Source organism: Microcaecilia unicolor, chromosome 4 (genome assembly GCF_901765095.1).
Source record: "Microcaecilia unicolor chromosome 4, aMicUni1.1, whole genome shotgun sequence".
NCBI lineage: Eukaryota > Metazoa > Chordata > Amphibia > Gymnophiona > Siphonopidae > Microcaecilia > Microcaecilia unicolor.
Window position 1 is genome coordinate 265852407 of NC_044034.1, and position 22250 is coordinate 265874656.

Here is a 22250-nt window from a genome sequence, read left to right on the forward strand (position 1 = left end):
GTTTGCGTTTGTGTGTGTTTATGTGTGTGTTTATGTGCGTGTTTGTGTGTGTTTTTGCGTTTGTGTGTGTGTTTGTGTGTTTGTTTGTGTGTGTGTTTGCATTTGTGTGTGTGTTTGTGTGTGTTTGTGTGTGTTTGCGTTTGTGTGTGTTTATGTGTGTGTCTATGCGTGTGTGTGTGTGTGTGTTTATGTATGTGTGTGTGTGTGTGTGTTTGCGTGTGTGTGTGTTTGCGTGTGTGTGTGTTTGCGTGTGTGTGTGTGTGTGTTTGCGTGTGTGTGTTTGTGTGTGTGTGTTTATGTATGTGTGTGTGTGTGTGTGTTTGCATGTGTGTGTGTTTGCGTGTGTGTGTGTTTGCGTGTGTGTGTGTTTATGTGTGTGTGTGTGTGTGTGTTTATGTGTGTGTGTGTGTTTGCGTGTGTGTGTGTTTGCGTGTGTGTGTGTTTATGTGTGTGTGTGTGTTTGCGTGTGTGTGTGTTTGCGTGTGTGTGTGTGTGTGTGTGTGTTTGCGTTTGTGTTTCTGTGTGTGTGTTTGTGTGTGTTTATGTGTGTGTGTGGGGGGAGGGGTTGCGGGTGGCTTTTGTGGTTGGGGAGTTTGCCAGCAGTCTGTAGCGATTCCTAGGCAGGGGGAGGAGTACGGAAACATTCCCCCTGCCTGGGTCGTTGTTTGTTGGAGGGGGTTGCCAGTTGGTAGGGGTGCCTTTATGGATCCCTTTACTCTCTGTGTTCCGCCCTCGAGGGTGGGGCAGAGAGACATGGTGAGTTGGATGGCTTCACCACCATGAACTTACAAACTGTTTAGGGATTTTGCAGATGGCTTCAGCAGGTTGTCTTCAGAATGTTGAGGTAGCGTTTTATGTACAGATGGGGCGTGGCTGAGGGCGGGTCTATGAGTGAGGGTGACTGGTCCTAGCCTATGAAGACCAGGATTTTTGTGCTTCTCTGCCTTGGAGTGAGCTTCAGAACGTTCAAGGTGGGATTTATTAATATAGATGTAGGAAGGGAGACTGGTTTTCAGGACATTTAAATGAAGGGAGGATTTCCCTTCAGCATGCATTCTTAACACAGTTTGCAGAATCTGCAGAGTGCCCCTGATGTCATGCTTGTCCAGCACATTTGACACACATATTTTGCAACTCTAAGCAAACTCAAGACTTCTGGAGGAGAGTTGTGACTTATTTGTCAGTCGCCCTGGGTAAACATATTTCATTGCAGGCTGATGTGTTATTGTTTTCTAACTTTGTTACACTGGGCATTAGTAGGAGCTCTAACGCCCTCTTACATAAGAGTTTCCTATTGTCAAGGAAATGTATTCTAAAGAACTGGAGACATTCCCATTCACCATCAATAACGGAATGGAGAAATGAGCTATATCAGTTGATGTGGTGGGAACGGCTAGATGTAAAACAGGGGTCCCTAAGGGCCTGGCGCACATTTCAACAATTATGGTCTCCAATTTGGGATAGGCTTTCGCATACAGTGCATAGTTTTCTTCTAAATTTGTGATATTGGAGCACTGGGGTGTAGAGGGGTGGGGGAGGGAGGGTTGTGCTTTGAATTATCTACACTGTTAAACAATGTGGTGTGTTTCTCGAGATTGTAGCTGAGTGTATTATTTTTTTAGGGAAGGGGTGAGGGATATAGGGGTCATATTGTAAATGTATCCCACTTGGTTTGTTGCAGAGTGTGTTATCTTGCAGTCCCTTTTTTGTGGTCTTTAATAAAATATAAATTTTTAAAAAGGGAGGATTTTAAAATGCAAAAAAAAAATCATTGACCCTTTTTTAACCATTGATTCCCAGAACTAACTAGCTAGGTTTTTCAAATCATTGCAACACATTATTTTTTTCACACTTACTGCATGGAAGGGGCCAGCCCACTCTTGCTCAAACGTCACTGACTGCCTATCACTGTTCATATAGCCAACAGGAAGATGTTGGACTGGGAAGCTAAGGCTGATTTTGCAGTTAAGTGTTAAAGTACCTGCATATATTTCCAGAATACTGCAAATATTGTTCTGTTTAATATGTTGTATTATTTTGGTGCATTATTTTGATTTTTTTGGCACTATGGTGTGCTAGCATTTTTAGCTCGTGCTAAAAGTCAGTTGTGCTAAACGCCGAGACGCCCATTATATTCTTATGGGTGTCTTTGAGGGTCTTTTACTAAAGCATGGCTCGAGTTATCTGCAGGAGGGCCCATTTTATTCCTATGGGTCCTGCTGCAGATAACTCGAGCTAAGCTTTAGTAAAAGACCCTCTCAATGTTTTAGTGCCAGCTGATTTTTAGCATGAGCTAAAAACACTAGCGTACCTTAGTAAAAGACCCCCATAATTCCCTGGAATGTGTTCAGTATGCATAATACCATCAGTAACTGAGGTTCTAGGTGAGGGAGGAAGCTGTGTTCAAAAGTGCCCCCCACTGTGCCTTTACTGCTGGACAGAGGTGTTGCACACCAAGGATTTTAACTTGGCCATCCCTCCTCACCCTGGCCCCGCCCCACTTTAGCCTCCTCAAACATCTGAGTCACCGACTGCCTATGGGTTAAAGCACTTAAACAGCTAGGATAACTGCATCAAACACAGTACTATTTTAATGTGGTTCATCCTAGCCAGTTAAGTGATGAATATCACACAAGCTATGTTTTTATCTAGCCACGTATGACTGGATATTCGATGCCGGTGCATAGACATGGCTTGGCATTGAATATCTGGGAATAAAGCTGGCAGCGGTCAGCAAAACACTAACTGCCATCAGCTGACTATTGGGCCCATTACGTCTGTTGGAGAGGGGTTATGTTGTTGATACTCAGATGTAACCAGAATCAGATTTTATTTTGTGTGGTGAATTCTATGGGGAAATGTTCTATTTCAGCACTGCACCCACTGCTGCATGAAGAAGGCTCCTGTGGATACAGAATACATATTTTCATTTAATACTGTGACAATGAAGAGTCAGGGGTCAGTATTTTTTCTGTATTACAGATCCATGCAACATAATTTAGTTCAAATAAGGCAACATAATTTAGTTCAAATAATATTTGTTGAATATAACTAATGTTGACAGTTTTTTTTGTTTTTGTTTTTTTTGTTTTATGTAGCTAGGGAATATAAATTGCTTTCTTTTTTTCCTGGGGCAACTGCCTAACTAATGTTTACAGTAAGGGGACCTACTCATTCTCATTCCTAATTGAGTTTTTCAGGGGATCCTCTCTTTTGGGTGCCTTGGGGGGGGGTACCACCTCATCCCTTACTTCAGGCAGCAGACTGCCGTGAGCTGCCCCTGGGGGTAAGTGCTATCATTGGAGGGGGACAAGAGAAAAAAGGTTTTGTTGGGGAAAGGGGCAAGGTAAGTGCTGCCTCTGAAAAAAAGTGCTGCCTACCGTAAGTGGTGGTGCGGGGATGAAAATGTGCTGCCAGTGGATGGCCCCAAGAAAAAAGTGCTGCCTGTTTTGGTGTGTGTGTGTGTGTGGGGGGGGGGGGGGGGGGGGGTACTTTTTCTATTCATGTGGCATAGTATGGGGAGTTGCTGGTAAGGATGGAGAAAGAGCTGGGATTTGGAAAAGGCGAACAAAGAGGGTGCTGGTGTCAGGCCTAGGGAGCATGCACTCTCTCCTTGCTAATTTGTGTAAATGTGAGAGGGGATAATAAGAGAAATTTCCCTTGGTGCTGGCTCATTTCAGTTAAAAAAAAAATCATTGTTTCAATATGCTGGCTTCATACTCAGTGTTTTAGTCGGGGGGTGTGTGTGTTCAATAACTATAATGAGCATGTATGCATGCAAATGAATATGCTAATGTGTCAAGCCACACCTGTTGCCCCCCCCCCCCCTTCAATGAAACAGTCAAACTACGCCTATGGCTAAATCCAAATTCAAAATCTAGTATTAAGCATATTGTAAAGTAATACAATACCTTACAAGTCACACAGGACCTATAAAATGAAGATACATACCTGTAGCAGGTATTGGCCGAGGACAGCAGGCTGATTGTTCTCACGATTGGGTCGACGTCCGCGGCGGACCAGGAAACCGGCAAAAGTTTGCAAGCAAAATAAAAATCTCTCCGGTGCGCGGGCAGAGCGCACCACACATGAGCGAACGGCTTCCCGCCATCGGCACGAGTGTGTCATCCCCAGTTTAATAAAAAGCAACCAGAGAACTAGAACTCCAAAGGGGAAGAGGGTGGGTTTGTGAGAACAATCAGCCTGCTGTCCTCAGAGAATACATGCTACAGGTATGTATCTTCACTTTCTCCGAGGACACGCAGGCTGCTTGTTCTCATGATTGAGGGCATCCCTAGCACCCAGGCTCACTCAAAACAATGAACACTGGTCAATTGGGCCTCGCAACGGCAAGGACATAACAGAGATTGGCCTGAAAAGAAACATAACTAAGTGAGAGTGCAGCCTGGAACAGAACAGAAATGGGCCTAGGAGGGTGGAGTTGGATTCTAAACCCCGAACAGATTCTGCAGCACCGACTGCCCAAACCGACTGTCGCATCGGGTATCCTGCTGAAGGCAGTAGTGAGATGTGAATGTGTGGACTGATGACCACATTGCAGCCTTGCAATTCTCTTCAATAGAAGCTGACTTCAAGTGAGCCACTGACGCAGCCATGGCTCTGCCATTATGAGCCGTGACATGGCCCTCTAGAGAGTCAGCCCAGCTTGGGCATAAGTAAAGGATATGCAATCAACTAGCCAATTAGAGATTGTGGGTTTTCCGATGGCGACTCCCCCCTGTTGGGATCAAAAGAAACAAACAACTGGGCAGACTGTCTGTAGGGCTTTGTCCGCTCCACGTAAAAGGCCAATGCTCTCCTACAATCCAAGGTGTGCAACTTGTCTTCATCAGGGCGGGTATGAGGACAGGGAAAGAATGCTGGCAAGAGAACTGACTGGTTCAGATGGAACTCTGACACCACCTTCGGCAAGAACTTAGGGTGAGTGCGGAGGACTACTCTGTTATGATGAAACTTAATATAAGGTGCATGCACTATCAGGGTTTGGAGCTCACTGACTCTACAAGCTGAAGTAACAGCCACCAAGAAAATGACCTTCCAGGTCAAGTACTTCAGATGGCAGGAATTCAGTGGCTCAAAAGGAGCTTTCATCAGCTGGGTGAGAACGACGTTGAGATCCCATGATACTGGTGGAGGTTTGATAGGGGGCTTTGACAAAAGCAAACCTCTCATGAAGCGAACAACTAAAGGCTGTCCAGAGATATGCTTACCCTCTACACACTGATAAGCACTAATTGCACTAAGGTGAACTCTTATGGAGTTGGTCTTGAGACCAGACTCTGATAAGTGTAAAAGGTATTCAAGCAGGGTCCATGTAGGACAAGAAAAGGGATCTAGGGCCTTGCTGTCACACCAGACGGCAAACCTCCTCCATTTGAAAGAACAACACTTTTTCGTGGAATCTTTTCTGGAAGCAAGCAAGACCCGGGAGACACCCTTTGAAAGACCCAAGGAGGCAACTTCTAAGCTCTCAACATTCAGGCCGTAAGAGCCAGAGACTGGAGGCTGGGATGTAGAAGTGACCCCTCGTTCTGGGTGATGAGGTTCGGAAAACACTCCACGGTTCTTCGGAGGACAACTCCAGAAGAAGAGGAAACCAGCTCTGACGAGGCCAGAAGGGAGCAACCAGGATCATAGTTCCACAGTCTTGCTTGAGTTTCAGCAAAGTCTTCCCTACTAGAGGTATGGGAGGATACACATAAAGAAAGCCTGTTCCCCAATGCAGGAGAAAAGCATCTGACGCTAGTCTATCGCGGGCCTGAAGTCTGGAACAGAATTGAGGGACTTGATCTGAGTGGCAAAATGATCCACTGAGGGGGTGCCCCACGCTCAGAAGATCTTGTGGACAACACCCATGTTGAGTGACCACTCATGAGGTTGCATGATCCTGCTCAAGCTGTCAGCCAGACTGTTGTTTACGCCTGCCAGATACGTGGCTTGAAGAAACATGCCGTGATGGCATGCCCAAAGCCACATCCGGACGGCTTCCTGACACAGAGAGCGAGATCCAGTGCCCCCCCTGCTTGTTGTTGTAATACACAGGAACCTGATTGTCTGTCTGAATCAGAATGATTTGGTTGGACAGCCGATCTCTGAAAGCCTTGAGAGTGTTTCAGATCGCTCGTAATTCCAGGAGGTTGATCTGAAGACCCTTTTCCTGAAAGGATCAAGCTCCTTGAGTGTGAAGTCCATCTACATGAGCTCCCCACCCCAGGAGGGATGCATCAGTCGTCAACACTTTTTGTGACTGAGGAATTTGGAATGGACGTCCCAAGGTCAAATTGGATCGAATGGTCCACCACTGAAGAGAACTGCAAAAGTCGGTGGAGAGATGGATCACACCCTCTAGATCACCTGTGGCCTGGCACCATTGGAAAGCTAGACTCCATCGAGCTGATTTCATATGTAGGCGTGCCATGGGAGTTACATGAACTGTGGAAGCCACATATCCTAAGAGTCTCAACATCTGCCGAGCTGTGATCTGTTGAGACGCTCAAGCCATGGACACTAGGGCCAGGAGATTGTCTGCCCTTGCCTGGGGAAGATAAGCTTGAGACGTCCGTGTGTCCAACAGATTTCCAATGAACTCCGCATGGACTGTAAAGCGCCTGCCTCCAAGATGCTCTTCACCAGCCAATCGTTGAGATAAGGGAACACATGCACTCCCAGTCTGTGTAGCGATGCTGCGACAACAGCCAGGCACTTTGTAAATACCCTGGGGGCAGACACGAGGCCAAAGGGCAGTACACAGTACTGAAAGTGCCGAGTTCCCAACCGAAATCGAAGATACTTCCTGTGAGCTGGGAGTATCGAGATGTGGGTATAGACATCCTTTAAGTCCAGAGAGCATAGCCAATCATTTTCCTGAATCATGGGAAGAAGGGTTCCGAGAGAAACCATCCTGAACTTTTCTCAGACTAGGAATTTGTTTAGGGCCCTTAGGTCTAGGATGGGATGCATCCCACCTGTTTTCTTTTGCACAAGGAAGTACCTGGAATAGAATCCCAGCCCTTCTTCCCCTGGTGGAACGGGTTCGACCGCACTGGCCTTTAGAAGGGTGGAGAGTTCCTCTGCAAGTACCTGCTTGTGCTGGGAGCTGAAGGACTGAGCTCCCAGTGGACAATTTGGAGGCATGGATTCCAGATTGAGAGTGTATCCTAACCAGACTATTTGAAGAACCCACCGGTCGTAGGTTATAAGAGGCCACCTTTGGTGAAAAAATATTAACCTCCTTCCAACCGGTAAGTCGTCCGGAACGGACACTTGCACTGTGGCTATGCTGCACTGGAGCCAGTCAAAAGCCCGTCCCTTCCTTTTGCTGGGGAGCCGCATGGGTCTTAGGTGCACGATGTTGACGAGAACGAGCATGCTGGGACTGAGCCTGGAAAGGCTGCCGAGAAGCAGGAGTGTACCTACGCCTATTATAGGAATAGGGAGCACTCCTCCTCCCTCCAAAAAACTTCTTAGATGAGGAGGTGGTAGCAGAAGTCGCCCGGCGGGAGAGAGAATCCATAGCATCATGGTGATTTTTGATCTGATCGACCACATCCTCTACTTTTTTGCCAAAAAGGTTATCTCCCCAGCAAGGAACATCCGCCATTCTCTGCTGGATCTTATGATCCAGGTCAGAGACACGCAGCCATGAGAGCCTGTGCATCAGTATACCTTGAGCAGCTATTCTGGATGTCACATCAAAAGTGTCGTAAGTACTCCTGGCCAGGAATTTGCGACACGCCTTCTGCTGCCTGACCACCTAGTGAAAAGGTTTGGTGAGCTCCGGAGGAAGCACTTCGACCAAACTGGACAGTTGCCTCACTGAGTTCGCAAGTGGATGCTCGTGTAGAGCTGGTATGTCTGTATCTTGACTGCAAGCAAGAATTCAAGGTCCTAGACTCTCTGCCTGGGGGTGCCGAGGCATAGTCCCTAGTACTCTTGGCTCTCAAGAGCAGAATCCACCACCATAGAATCGTGAGGTAGCTGAGACTTCAACATCACTGGCTCTCCATGGACTCTGTACTGGGACTCAGCTTTTTTGGGGACCACTGGATTAGAGAGAGGGAATGACCAGTTTCGCATAAGAACTTCCCTGAGTGTGTTATGCAAGGGAGCCATTGCAACCTCTGTAGGTGGAGAAGGATAATCCAATACCGCGAGCATCTCGGCCCTGGGCTCATCCACAACCTTCATAGGGAAGGGAATATCCTTAGACATTTCCCGAACAAAGGAGGAAAAAGAAAGACTCTCAGGCGGAGAGATCCTTCTCTCAATGGGCAGAGTAGGATCAGAGGGGACCCCATAAGACTCTTCTTCGGGATCTTCCTCTTCCTCCCATGAACGCTCATCCTCGGTATCGGACAAAAGCTCTCTAAGAGTAGCACGAACCCGAGCCTGTCTCGACGTCGAAGAACGATGACCTTGAGGGGAATGTCGAGAAGTCGACCCCTGCCTGGACTGCGGTGAAGCTTCCTCCGCCGACATCAAAGGAGAGTCGACCCAGGTGGCATCCGACGCCGATGCCGCAAGCAGCACTGAGGTTGGGGACCTCACCACAGGCGAGGGACCAGATGCCGCTTCAACAGTCAGTGCAGAAGGCGCAAGCACCCCTGGCACAGCAATCATTCCAGAAGTTCTGGAAGTAGGGTCCTAATGCGCTCGTCGAGAGCCACCATCGGAAAAGGCTGCGGGGCCAGCGAAGGGGCTGGTGGCAGAATCTGTGGGGGCTCGAGTGCCGATACCAGGCTGCCAGAAGACCGACGCATCGGCACCTCCTGTATAGAGGGTGAGCGGTCCTCTCAGCGCCGACGCTTCAAGTGCCGAGTCCCTCGGCTCCCCGGAGCTCTCGGTACTGCGCCTGGAAGGAGATCGATGACGGTGCTTCTTAGCCTTCGATCGACGCCCATAATCGAGACTCCTCAGTACCAAAGAGGAGGACGTGGAATCCTCATGCCTCCTCGGGGCCAGGTCCGACGAAGATTGGTCCCGGGGGGCCTGCATAGCAGTAGGCCTCGACACAGGTGGAGACCCACTCGATGCCTCGCTGCTCCCAGCGCGATGTGGTCATTCGGCAGCCATTACCTGTGCTCTCGAAGTTGATGCTTCCCTCGAAATCGACGCAGCCTACCTCGGTACCGAAGCCGATGCTGAAGGACCGGACACAGCTTACAAGCAGCTGGAAGATGATCGGGCCCAAGGCACTGGAGACACCACGAGTGGGCGTCGGTACCCGAGATGTTCCGGTTGCACCGAGTACAACGCTTGAAGCCACTGGTTGTCCTCGATGGCATGGACGGAAAAACGGCGGCTGCGAAATTAAAAAGACATGATTGTGCCAATTAAAAAGGCACAAAAAAAGGGAAAAAGAAAAGAGGCCGCGACGAAAAGAAAGACAACTTATACTCAGTGAGAAAAGTAAGAAAATAAGGGACTAATAACAACTTTTTTTTTTAATTTTGTGAAACTAAATAAATAAAAACAAAAAGAAAGAAGATAAAGAAGCGGTAACGCTAAGGTCTTCTGGGCCTTGAAGGTAACACAGCGAAAAAAACTCCGTGCTACCTCAGTCGCGGAAAAACAGAAACTGGGGATGACACGCTCGTGCCATGGGTGGGAAGCCGTTCGCGCATGCGCGTTGCGCTCTGCCCGTGCGCCGGAGCATTCTCTAAAGATTTTTATTTTGCTAGCAAAATTTTGCCAGTTTCCTGGGCCATCGCGGATGTCGACCCAATCGTGAGAACAAGCAGTCTGCTTGTCCTCGGAGAAAGCAAATCTACCATACCATAGCAACTTACTTCCAGAAGATACACAAGGGCCTACCCTAGTAAAAAAGCCCCGTTTCTGATGCAAATGAAATGGGGGCTAGCAAGGTTTTCTTCTGTGTGCATGTGGGAGTGTGTGTGTCCCTGCCCTCTGCCCTCTCTCCCCTCTGAGTCCTTCACTGTTACAGAGAGAGCGACCTGATTTCGTGCTTTGCTGTCCCCTCCCCCCTCTGAGTCCTTCACTGTTACAGAGAGAGCGAGGGCGGGGCAGACACTACACAGGCATTCAATGCTATCAGACCCTCATCAAATATGAAATAAGAAATAGAAATATATAGGCAAAAATTAAACAAACTCCAAGAAGCCTTATTATGCATACAGTGTAATACCAGAGAAATAGTAATGGTGATACTCTAAAGAAAATTTCTTTTTTTCTACTTTTGCTGTCTGGCCATTTAAGTTTTCTAATTCTGTAGGTTGCAATCTCTGGTTACTGCTTTCCTATCTTCTCAGCTCTTTCCAGGGACTCCTATCCATTTGTCATTTTTCTCTCTCCTTGCGTCTTCTTCATTTCTTCTGCTATATCCATTATTTTCCATTCAGTTTTCTTCTATTCTACTGCATGTCCACTCAGATTTCATTCACTTTTAAAAATTTTTTTTTTACATTTCATATAACTTTAGCTTTCCATCTCTTTCCCTCACCCAGGCCCTCTCATTTTGCTTCTCTTATTCCCCAATCTTTCACTAACTCTTCCCCCTGTCCCACAGAATCTCCCCTCTGCTTCTTCCTCCCCCAGCCATATAGCCCATCTGCCTGCCTGTCTCTCTTTCTCCCCATCCATGCAGCATCTCCTCTCTCCCCACCATCCACAATCTCCTGTCTCTCTCTCTCAACTCCCTTGCCCCCACTCCAGGCCATCCAGAAACTCCTCTCTCTTTCCCCCTTCCCCACAGGATCTCCTCTCTACACCTGCCATGTAGGACTCCTCCCCCCCCCAGCCATTCAAGCTGTCTCTCTCTTTTATGCCTCCAATCACCCCACTGTCTCTCACCTCCCCCACACTATCCAAAATCATCTCTTCCTTTCCCAACATCATCCTTATGTCTCTCATCTGCCAGCATCAAGCATTACCCTCTCTCTCCCTCCTCTCCCTTCATCCAGCATTGCTTGTCTTTCCCCAATACTTTTGTCTCTTATTTTTCCAATTCCTCATCATGCAACATCAACCCATCTCTCGTCTGCTAACCCTACCACTGCCCCACATCTCTCCCCTCCCTCTTTCCATTCTCACCCCCTTCCTGGTCACTCACTGACATCTTCTCTCAGCTGCTGCCTTCTCGAGTCTGCAGTGGCCTGGAGTAGCTATAAGCTTCCCTCTATTCTCCTTCATTTATTTCCTCCACTGCTACCCCATGGCTGCAAACAAAATAAAGAAATGTGTGGAAGTATACCCTCCATGCAAACCACTGCAAACTCTGCTGGTTTCCCTCCCTAACCCCATGATGGAACCTCCTGTTTCGGGGAGGGAGAAGAGAAATCGGCAGAGCCAGCAGCAGTGCACATTTTGTTTGCAGCCACAGAGCAGTAGCAGGGGAACAAGTGCGTGACAGGCAAGGAAAGTAAGAGAAGCTCGCAGTTCCTTCAGGCTGCCACAGACTCATGAAGGCAGTGGCTCAGAAGAAGTTAAAGGTTATTTATTTATTGTACGCTTATATCCCACATTTTCCCACTCATGCAGGCACAATGTGGCTTACAGAAAGTTAAGTAAAATTACAAAGTAGGCAACTTAGAGAAGTATACAAGAAGGAGACAGAGCAACAGGATCTAATAGTTTGAAACTAAATAGGGCAAGGGTCAGGAGGGTGTATCAATCAGCAGTGACAAGTGGGGAGTAAGTCCTGGCAAAGAAGTAGCCTCTTAATTGGGTTCCTATGACAATAATAAAGAAATAACTTCCAAAATACAGAAAATTTCTCAACACCATAAACTAAGAAAAGAAAGAAAAAAAAATATATATGTATATATATTCTAAACAACAAAGCTTTATGGGAAGTTTTATTAGGCTAAAACTAAAGACCACAAACTCTAGCTAGGGACAGTGATGGATTCAGAAAACAGAAATTTAGCTAAGTGCAATTTTGTGAATGATGCATTTATACAAACTATATTTTTCACTGCTGAGAGAACCATTCAGCAACTTTGCTAACTGAAGTAAATTTGGTTAACCTTTAAAAGCATAAATAAGGTTAACCTTTAAAAGCATAAAAGATAAAAATAACATTTTAAAAATTCTCTTTGGAGTTTTTACAGCCCAATTATAGAAATCAAGCGCTTTTTACGTGCATGTTTATACCTTGTAATAGCGTTTAAAACCTTCGGCAATTTGCCTTTGGTTTCTGAAGGCTTTTCTCCAGATGATGTAAAGCACAGTTCATTTTGAATGGCACTAGCTAGAGTCTGTGTTCTTTAGTATTAGTTTACCTTGTGTTAACTCTAGCAGATACTGCAGTTTGTTTGTTCTTAGCAAGGGAAAGAAAACAGTAGAAGAAATATAAAAATAAATCATTAATGAACCAAACCAATGGAGGACAAATTAATATTACTACAGTGACTTATAAATAAATCTGCCTCATGTCAGTCAGGCTGAAGAACTTCATCAGATCTCTTCAATTTTCCCAGACAAAAAGGTCTTTAGATGTTCTGGTAGCCAAAAAATATAGCTATTACCCTGCAATTTGAGAAGACATTTACCATCTTAATGTAATATTAGAAGTCCAATAAATCATTCTAGTTAACACATCTTCACCAACTCTCAGGATGAAGTCAGTCCAGAGGGTGGCTACATAACTGGTCAGTGGTTTCTCTCATAAAGTATACAGGGACAGACTTATAAACCTCAATATGTATACTCTGGAAGAAATGTGGGAGAGGGGTTATGATAGAGATGTTTAAATATCTCCATGGCATTAATGTACAATAGGTAAGCCTTTCTCAAATGAAGAGAAACTCTGGAATAAGAGGGCATAGGATGAAATAAAAGAGGTTACAGGCTCAGGGTAATCAAATGAAATACTTTTTTTATGGAAAGAGCGGCAGATGAGTGAAATAGCCTCCCGGTGGAGATGGTGGAGACAAGGACTGTCTGCATTCAAGAAAGTGTGGGACAGGCACATGGGATCTCTTAGGGAGAGGAGACGATAAAAGGATGCTACGGATGGGCAGACTGGATGTGCCAGTTGGCCTTTATGTTTCTATGTAACTTTGTATATAATCTTAACAGTAAGTCTGTCAACAAGAACTCAGATTTCAAATACTTGTGATCTTGGGCAAATTATTCAACACTCCATTGCCTCAGCTACAAACTTACTGTAAGGCCTCTGGGGTCAGGGTGGGAATAGTCACTGTACCTGAAAGTAACTCACCTTAGGCTATCACTATAAAAAGGTATGAGCCAAGTCCAAATCAAAATCAAGGCCTTTCTATTTGATCCTTAATGTTTTCAGCTTACAGAGACACCTAAACTTTTATCAGTTTCTTGTTTTGCTACTCTGGACAAACAGAAAAAAATCTTAACCTTATTGATACAAATACTGACAGTTTTAATTCTTTTGCCTGCAGAGATAGGATTATAAGCTGCTAGATCCAAAAAGTTGCACTGGTTAACACTGAAAGAAAACAGTTGAGTCATTTATAGGTTCTGACTCCCCCCACCTCTCAACAATTCATAAGATTTTAAACTCTTAGAATTCTCCAAAACCAGAACACAGACTGCCAAATTATCCATTTCAGATATCGCTACTAACTTCTGGTTGCCTACAGGATCCACTGATGAGGCCTTTTTTTCTGGTGTACTATACTATACTAGAGGCTTATATCCTGCCAAATTCCTTTAAAAAAGATGCAAGGCAGTTAACAAAAAAGACTCATTTATCTTTTGGTGCCCTACAATACAGGCTGGCCATCTCATTCTCAGTACCTGGATGTCACGTGACATACTGCTTTTTAAGAACATAAGAGTAGCCATACTGGGTCAGTCCAATGGTCCATCTAGCCTAGTATCCTATTTTCCAAATAGTGGCCAAGCCAGGTCACAAGTACCAAGCAGAAACCCAAATTATGGCAAAACTCCATACTACAAATCCCAGGGCAAGCAGTTGCTTCCCATGTCTGCCTCAATAGCAGACTATGGACTTTTCCTCCAGGAATTTGTCCAAACCTTTTTTAAACCCAGATACGCTAACTGCTGTTACCACATCCTCCAGCAAAGAGTTCCAGAGCTTAACTATTTATTGAGTGAAAAAATATTTCCTCCTGTTTTAAAAGTATTTCCATGTAACTTCCTCGAGTGCCCCCTAGTCTTTGTACTTTTGGAATCAGTAAAAAATCGATTTACTTCTACTCGTTCTACACCACTCAGGATTTTGTAGACCTCAATCACATCTCCCCTCATCCATCTCTTTTCCAAGCTGAAGAGCCCTAACCTCTTTAGCCTTTCCTCATACGAGACTATTCCATCCCCTTTATAATTTTGGTCGCTCTTCTGTGAACCTTTTGTAATTCCGCTATATCTTTTTTGAGATACGGTGACCAGAACTGAATGCAATACTCAAGGTGCGGACGCATCATGGAGCAATACAAAGGCATGATAGTGTTTTCGGTCTTATTCACCATCCCTTTCCTAATAATTCCTAGCATCCTATTTGCTTTTTTGGCCACCGCCACACACTGAGCAGATTTCAACGTATTCTCTGGATATTTTTCTTGAGTGCTGACCCCCCAAGGTGGACTCTAGCATCAGGTAACTATGATTTGGATTATTCTTTCCAATGTGCATCACCTTAAATTTGTCCACAGTAAATTTCATCTGCCATTTGGATGCCCAGCCTTCCAATTTCCTAAGGTCTTCCTGCAATATTTCACAATCCGCACGTGTTTTAACAACCTTGAATAGTTTTGTATCATCTGCAAATAGTTTTGTATCATCTGCAAATTTGACCACCTCACTCGTCATTCTGATTTCCATATCATTTATAAATACGTTAAATACTACCGGTCCCAGTACAAACCCTGCGGCACGCCACCATTCACCCTTCTCCATTGAGAGAAATGACTATTTAACCCTACCCTCTGTTTTCTGTCCAATAACCAATTCCTAATCCACACCAGAACCTTGCCTCCTATCCCATGACTAATTTTCTCAGGAATCTCTCATAAGAAACCTTATCAAGAGCTTTCTGAAAATCTAGATACACTACATCAACTGGCTCACCTTTATCCACATGTTTATTCATGCCTTCAAAAAATTAGGCAAATTGGTGAGGCAAGACTTCCCTCGGCTGAACCCATGCTGACTCTGTTCCACTAAACCATGTTGGTCTATGTGTTCTGTAATTTTATTCTTTATAATAGTCGTTATATTGCCCTTCAGCTCATAGTGTAATGGGAGCCAAAAAGAGAAATAGAATGTTAGAAATTATTTGCAAAGATATTTAAAAAAAAAAGAAAAGAAAAAAAAAAAAAAAAAGAGACAAGGGAATACAGATCTACAATGCAAGTGCACTTTGAGCATATGGTGACTAAAAATGAATTCAATTTCAGAAATGGGTATAAAAGAATTAGAAATGGTAAAATGAAGGGTTACAAAAAGGATAAAGGGATGGAACAGCTGGCATATAAAGAAAAGCTAAGCAGATTTATGCTCCATAGCTTGGAGAAGAGATGGCAGAGGGGCTATGATAGGGGTATATAAAATCATGAGTGGAACTGGTCAACAGGGAAAATGGAGCTAATTACCTATAATGGAGCTTCCCCATAGACAGCAGGGTAATTTAGTTACACTTCTTGGTGACATCAGATGGATCCAAAATCTGATGACTGCTCTGCCCTGCAATGGCGGAAAACAGACCATTCTGGCTGATTTATGGGAAAATGGGGGGGAAGACATTCAGGTATTTTTCGGTTTTCTGAATATGTAATCCTAAATTTAAAAAAAAAGGATACATTTTATGGCTAGTGACTGAATATTGCTGCTATCATAAATTTTGGCCCCTCAGTTTACACATACAAAGTTTTGGCATATGATTTACCTTAACGGACAAAACGTATCTATTTTCCAGCAGTAAAGTAAAAGCAAAACATTTATTTGTATTTAGCTCACACCTTTTCTGGTAGTAGCTCAAGGTGAGTTTCACTCAAGTACCGTAGGTATTTTCCTGTCCCCAGATGGCTCACAATCTAAGTTTATACCTGGAGGAATGCAAGAGCAGAGGGTTAGTGACTTGCCCAAGATCACAAACAGCAGTAGTAGGATTTGTACTGGATTTTCCTGGTTGTGCAGTAGCCTAGTGGTTAGTGCAGTGGCCTGAGAACCTGGGGAACTGGGTTCAGTTCCCACTGCAGCTCCTTGCGACTCTGGGCAATTCATTTAACCCTCCGTTGCCCCCAGATACAGAATAAGTACCTGTATATAATATGTACACCGCTTTGATCGAAACATAGTAACATGGTAAATGACGGCAGATAAAGCCCCGAATGGTCCCATCCAGTCTGCCCAACAGTCACATTCATTTTCAATTCTAGATTAAATCAGCAATGAACGTGATATCATACACTTGATCATGGACTTTTTTTGTTGTTTCTAGGATATACACAGTAGCAGTCCACCCTGCTCTGTCCTTATGTTCCAACTACTGGAGTTGCCATCAAAGCCTATCCAAATCCGTCTTGCCATCTGTGGGACACAGGCCGTAAAAGTCTGCCTGGCACTGTCCTCATGTTCCAAATTACTAGGGTGTCCATTGATGCTCTCTCCAGCCCATCCTAAACTGGATTGCTATATGCGGCACTCAGACCGTACAAGCCAGCCTAGCACAGGCCTTAGCTGATACAGCCAGAGTTGCCACCTAAGCACCACTTGATATACAAATACATATTCAACCCTTTAAGTTTTTTTGTTTGGTTTTTTTTAATACCATTCATTTTCTAATTAGAGATCCTCTGTGTACATCCCACGCCATTTTGAATTCTGACAGTCTGCCACAGTTATTTTTTCTACACCACCTCCCTTGGGAAGGCATTCCAGGCATCAACCACCCTCTCCATGAAAAAGAATTTTCTGACATTACTCCCAAGTCAACCACCCCACAACCTCAATTCATGTCCTCTAGTTTTACCATTTTCCCTTCTCAGGCAGTATACCAAGTCCCATCCTCTTTTCCTTTTCATCAAGGCTACTCTTCCATTTCAGAGAATAACGTGGTTTATCTTCAAATGTTGGCTTATGAGGCTAGCACTGAAAGATAACCACATAACATCTTTTTACTACTTACAAGTTTAGATAGATAGCATCTCTAAGGGGGGGACCCCGTGGGATCCAAGATGGCGACGGTGTGATTTGTGTCGGCGGGTGTACCTGCTTTTCTTGCCCTAACGATCTCCGCGGAAAGCGTCTTACCCGTCCTTGTGATGGGGAAGAGAAGGGGTAAAGTCAGGGAAGTTCCCTCGGTCCCTGGCGGGACACCGCAGCTTTTGCAGACTACGTTGGAGCGGTTTGCAGTAGTACCCTGCTCGGAGAAGGCTTTTGCTCCTGCTGCTGGAGCCAACACATCGACGTCGGCCGACAGTGTAAACAGGGCTTCCTTAAGCCCTGTGCTACGTGCAGCGCCCCCTCAACCAGGAAGAGAAAGTTTCCAGGCAAGTCCTGCAACTTCAACCCCATGTGGACAATGGAGTGTTCAGGGAGGGAACCTGCTGGTAACCGGGACAAACGCTGGTAGTTTGAGTGGACAAGAGACAATATCGGCTTATACAGCAATGTCTGGAACTGTGAGTATCTTGGAACAAGCTACAAAAGCACCTCTTCCAGGTATTATAATGGGGAAAATTGAAAAACCGGCTGTAGTGACATTAGAGTCACTTTGGGACCTGAACTCTACAACCTTTTCTGCATTACAAACTTCAATATCAAAAAATACTGAGACAATTAAAGTCTTGGCAGAGTCAGCATTAGCACAGATACAAATTAATGAAACCCAAGCTGCTGAGATAAAAGTTCTCTCTGAAAAACTGGGGAAAATGGAGTTGGTGGAGCAAACTCTGATTAAAGAAAAGAACTTTGCCTTGAGGCGCATGGAGTTTCTGGAAAACCAATCTAAAAGACTTAATTTACGATTTATAAACTTTCCTAGATCACCATTGATTTCACCAGTCCAAATGGTAAAGAAATACCTAGTTGATATTCTGGGAATGCCTGACAATTCATTGCCGCCAATCACACGTGCTTTTTACCTACAAGTTACTGGTAAAACACCAGATAATTTGAATTCTCAGGGTGCAATGAATTTGACAGGCTTCCTAGAATCATCACTAGAAGTGATTACACAAAGAACTACTTTGCTAGTTACATTTGCATTGGAAATGGATAGGAATGCTGTGCTAAAATTATCTTTGAGTCATTTAGATTCTATGTTTATGGGTTCAAAAATAAGAGTGTTTCCAGACTTATCAAGGGAAACGCAACAGAGACGTAAAATGTTTCTTTCTTTGCAACCCAGAGTTATTGCTCTGGGGGCTAATTTCCTTTTGAAGTTTCCCTGTATTTGCAGAATAATATTTCAGACAAAACAATACCAGTTTTTTGATCCCAAACAATTGGAAAATTTCCTAGTAAGCAGAGAGGATATTTCTGTGCGAGTTTAGGACCATAATGTAACACTGTATGGCAGCTTTGAGTTAACCCTCCAGGCATGATACAAGTCTTGATTTAATGATGGAACATTTGTTTCTTTTTTTTCTCTCCTTTTCTTAAATCTTGGATTGTTTACCTAAATTATGTGGTCGATAGAAAGAATTGATTTGTGGGGGTTCTTTTCTTTTTCCTTTGTTATATATAATAGTGAATGTTTTGTGTAATATCATTTTAAAATGGATATTATGATCTGTTTAAAAATTTAATAAAAAAGAAAAAAAAAAAAAGATAGCATCTCTAAGGGGAAAAAAACAGACATTTGTCCTCTCCAGCTGGCAATTAATTGGCTGTTTCTTATAACTCAACACCATGGTAATATTGAACACAGAAACATCAGAACACAATTCTGTACTACCTTTCTCAGTCTTTCTGGTGAAAACTCCAGACCAACTAGAAACAAGGTGAAGAAAACACCAAATTCCCCAAGAGTCTCCACTTGCACAATGGACTGCAAAATAAGAATATAACAAAAAGTATATAAAAAAAAGAAACATTACATTAACATCAATCATTTCTAGCATGCACAGTTTAATAATCCAGCAAGTCGAGAGCAAGGGCAGATTTTTGCTTTCTTAGAATACATAGCACATTGAAAACAATGTAGATTTATCTCCTCTTTGCACATCATCCACTGGCTGGAAGCTTTAACGCTTATTATATAGTAGGTGAAAGCGCTCAGACCTTTTAGGCAGTGTCAATCCTGATAACAGGTACCAAGTTTTACTAAAAGCTTCCTAAGCAGTTAAATTACTAAAATTCTGCTAATTAGAAAATGCATAATCATATATGAACATGAAATCTGTTATCAAGTTAGACAGTACTCCTTTGGTGTGTGGAAATTACAAATTTAAAACAAACGGGTGAAAGGCTGCACACAGGCTCCTTGTAGCCTACACTATGCGAGATCATAAAACATATTAAAAAAAACACAAAGCAACTTTGTATTTGTACAGGAAGAAAAGCAGATCTGTGGTTCCTAGAATATATTCATCTTTATTAGAAAGGGCTATGACTTATGTGAACAAATAGCACAAGAATTGTATATCTTTTCTTTTCCTATTTATAACAATGCTTTAAAGACACACAGAGTATAAAATGTGAGAAGAGCCAAAAAAATCAATTATAAGAACCTACAAGTGTGCTTTTCTCTTATAACAATAAATATGTAATTTATTGACACAGCAAAACAGACTTTGTTCTTACAGTGCAGTTGTCCTTTATGGTTAAGCTATTTTGCAATGAAAAATACATGACTAACACCTACCCTCCTCTCCTCCTTCCTGTACACATTAATTGATTTGATTTGCTTACTTTGTTTTTTGTCTATTAGATTGTAAGCTCTTTGAGCAGTGACTGTCTTTCTTCTATGTTTGTGCAGCGCTGCGTACGCCTTGTAGCGCTATAGAAATGCTAAATAGTAGTAGTAGAAGTAGTAGTAATTTAATTTATTTTCCTTAAGGCTGACCAAGTTATGCCATGTCCAAGTGATTGACACTGACCTTTCAGCCATTGTTCTGTGACCTTCTTCAGGGTGGTGTGAAGTTTGCAAGAATGTGGAAAAATAAGGTGGGAAAGCTTTGTTGGCACCAAAGGCCAACATCTCCCCCCCCCCCCCCCCCCCCCTTAGAGTTTTAAGAATGTGATCAAAAGGATGTCCTTCCCTCCAGAGGCTGAAATCATTCAAATTTTCTTGCCAAAATTTGAATTTGTATCCATCAAACTTCCTGCTTCAATTTCTTGCCCCTTCCAGAGTTTAAACTATATGAACTAATCATCTTGCTTTCCAGAGCTCCAATGAACCTGCTCACCTCAAACCCCAGCCAATCAAGTATGTGGACCCCCCTCTTTGGATTTCTTCACACCACCCTGAAGAAATCCACATCACAATAGATGAAATGTCAGTTTCACATATCTGGCAAAGATCAAGACACCAGTCACATAAATGGCCATTTCCTTTATTCTATCATCCTCTCCTGCTTCTGCTCACATGCACACCTCGTGCTCACTGGCTAATCCCCTTACCCCATACACGTGATCCCAGCATGCAACTTGCTTTAGCATGAAACACCTGGCTCCTCCTTCCATATTTGTCAGAAAACATTTCATTCTTTGGAGGGGGTCCTCAGTCTCACTCACCATCCGGGATATATCAATTTTTTGTCTGCCATATATGGGCTGCATAGCTTCAGGTCCTCGTGTGTTTCTCCTTGTCATGTGATTTACAAGACGTGCATAACAATATTTGCTATTTACTGATAATCAAGGCTCATGCATTCTGTATACAGGCTGCAGTAGGGAGACACAAAACTTATGCTGATGACAGCAGATCTGAGTGCTTGCAGGCCAGGCCTGCAGACCAAGCAGAGGGAGGAATATACAAATGGAAGAGCACACAGGCCATATAACCTACACAGATCACAGCCTGGACCTCTAGCACAGATGATGCGAATGCCAATTAGAGGAGCACCTCTGTCCTGACAGTCCTTCAAAACCACACTTCCCTCCATCAGCATTGGTGGTCTTTATTACAGCTGTCACCCGGATGTGCTCATTCAGAAGCTGGATTATCTGCTCCAGTCATCCTGAGGGAGCAGATACAGCCTTCCCCATAAATTATGGCACCCTTGAGGAATGCTTCTGGGGACTCCAGTTCCACAAGAATCATCCAACAGAGGGTTTTGTGGTGAGGCAAGGACCTGGACAACTTCCTTAGCCCTTTCAGGAAGGATCTCCATCTGATGCCTCCTCCACCGCTGCAGCATCCATTTTCAAGGAGGTGGTGATCTGACCAATGAGTGAAGCCAATTACGTCCACTAAAAAAGCGAATCATGGAGGATTCATACTCCTCCGAGGAAGAGATCTCAGCTTCCTCAGGAGAGACCCCACACGACTATCTCCCCTTCATCCTGCCAGCTTTCTGCTAGGCTCAGCCCTGGGACTGGTCTACCAGCTCTCTCATGCATGCCACTAGCCTGTTGCGCCTCTCCTGGAATGAACCCTCACATGAGCACTTTTAGTTTACAGTTTACTAAAACTTGCTATACCGCCTATGCTAACTTGTAGACCTAGATGGTTTTACAAAACTAAAACACAACTACAAAGTAGGAAAAGAACTACAATAAAAGACAGGAAAGGATCTTATATACATTCAAGAGAAACCAGACTCATCCAAAGCAATAAAAGAGGGAGAAAAGCAGTAGAAGGATAAGAGGAATTAGTGAATATGAGTCCTGCATAAATCAAGTAGTATCAAATGCTTGCTAAAAAGCATAATTCATGTAGTATTGAAAGCTTGGTGAAATAAACATGTTTTTATAGAGGTTTTGAAGTTTTTAAAAGAGACAGTTCAGCACAAGCAGCGAGAGGGAGTGAATTCCAAAAGAAAGGGGCAGAAAAGAAAAACAGCATGACGCTTAGTGAAGTCCAAAATTGTTCAGATTTTGGGCCAGGAAGGACCAAACGATGGTCATTATTAGACCTGAGAAGACAGGAGGGGGAGTATGGAATGGTTAAAGTTGCTAAATACTGGGGAAGACAATCTATGCGCCTTGAAATAAGTACAAGTAATTTGAATATTATCTGCTTCTTTATGCAAGACCAATCCCTCAGCTCAATCTTGTTGGGCAGGAAAACTATAACAAATCCAAAATGGCTGTGGTTCCCACTGGCAAGAAAGGTCCCCAATGAGGGCATAGGAATCTCTGCTGCCCCAAGGCTCTGGTCG

The 22250-nt window shown here is 43.9% G+C and overlaps 1 protein-coding gene across 5 annotated transcripts in view; it reads right to left on the reverse strand.

The window, feature by feature from the left end:
* Positions 1-22250, reverse strand: part of TMCO3 (transmembrane and coiled-coil domains 3) — a 159769-nt gene that overhangs the window by 48937 nt on the left and 88582 nt on the right. For all 5 annotated transcript variants that reach the window (XM_030201498.1, XM_030201499.1, XM_030201502.1 and 2 more), the window contains one exon: positions 18881-18973. In XM_030201498.1, the coding sequence (XP_030057358.1) occupies positions 18881-18973 (93 nt within the window). The remainder of the gene's footprint in view (positions 1-18880; positions 18974-22250) is intronic.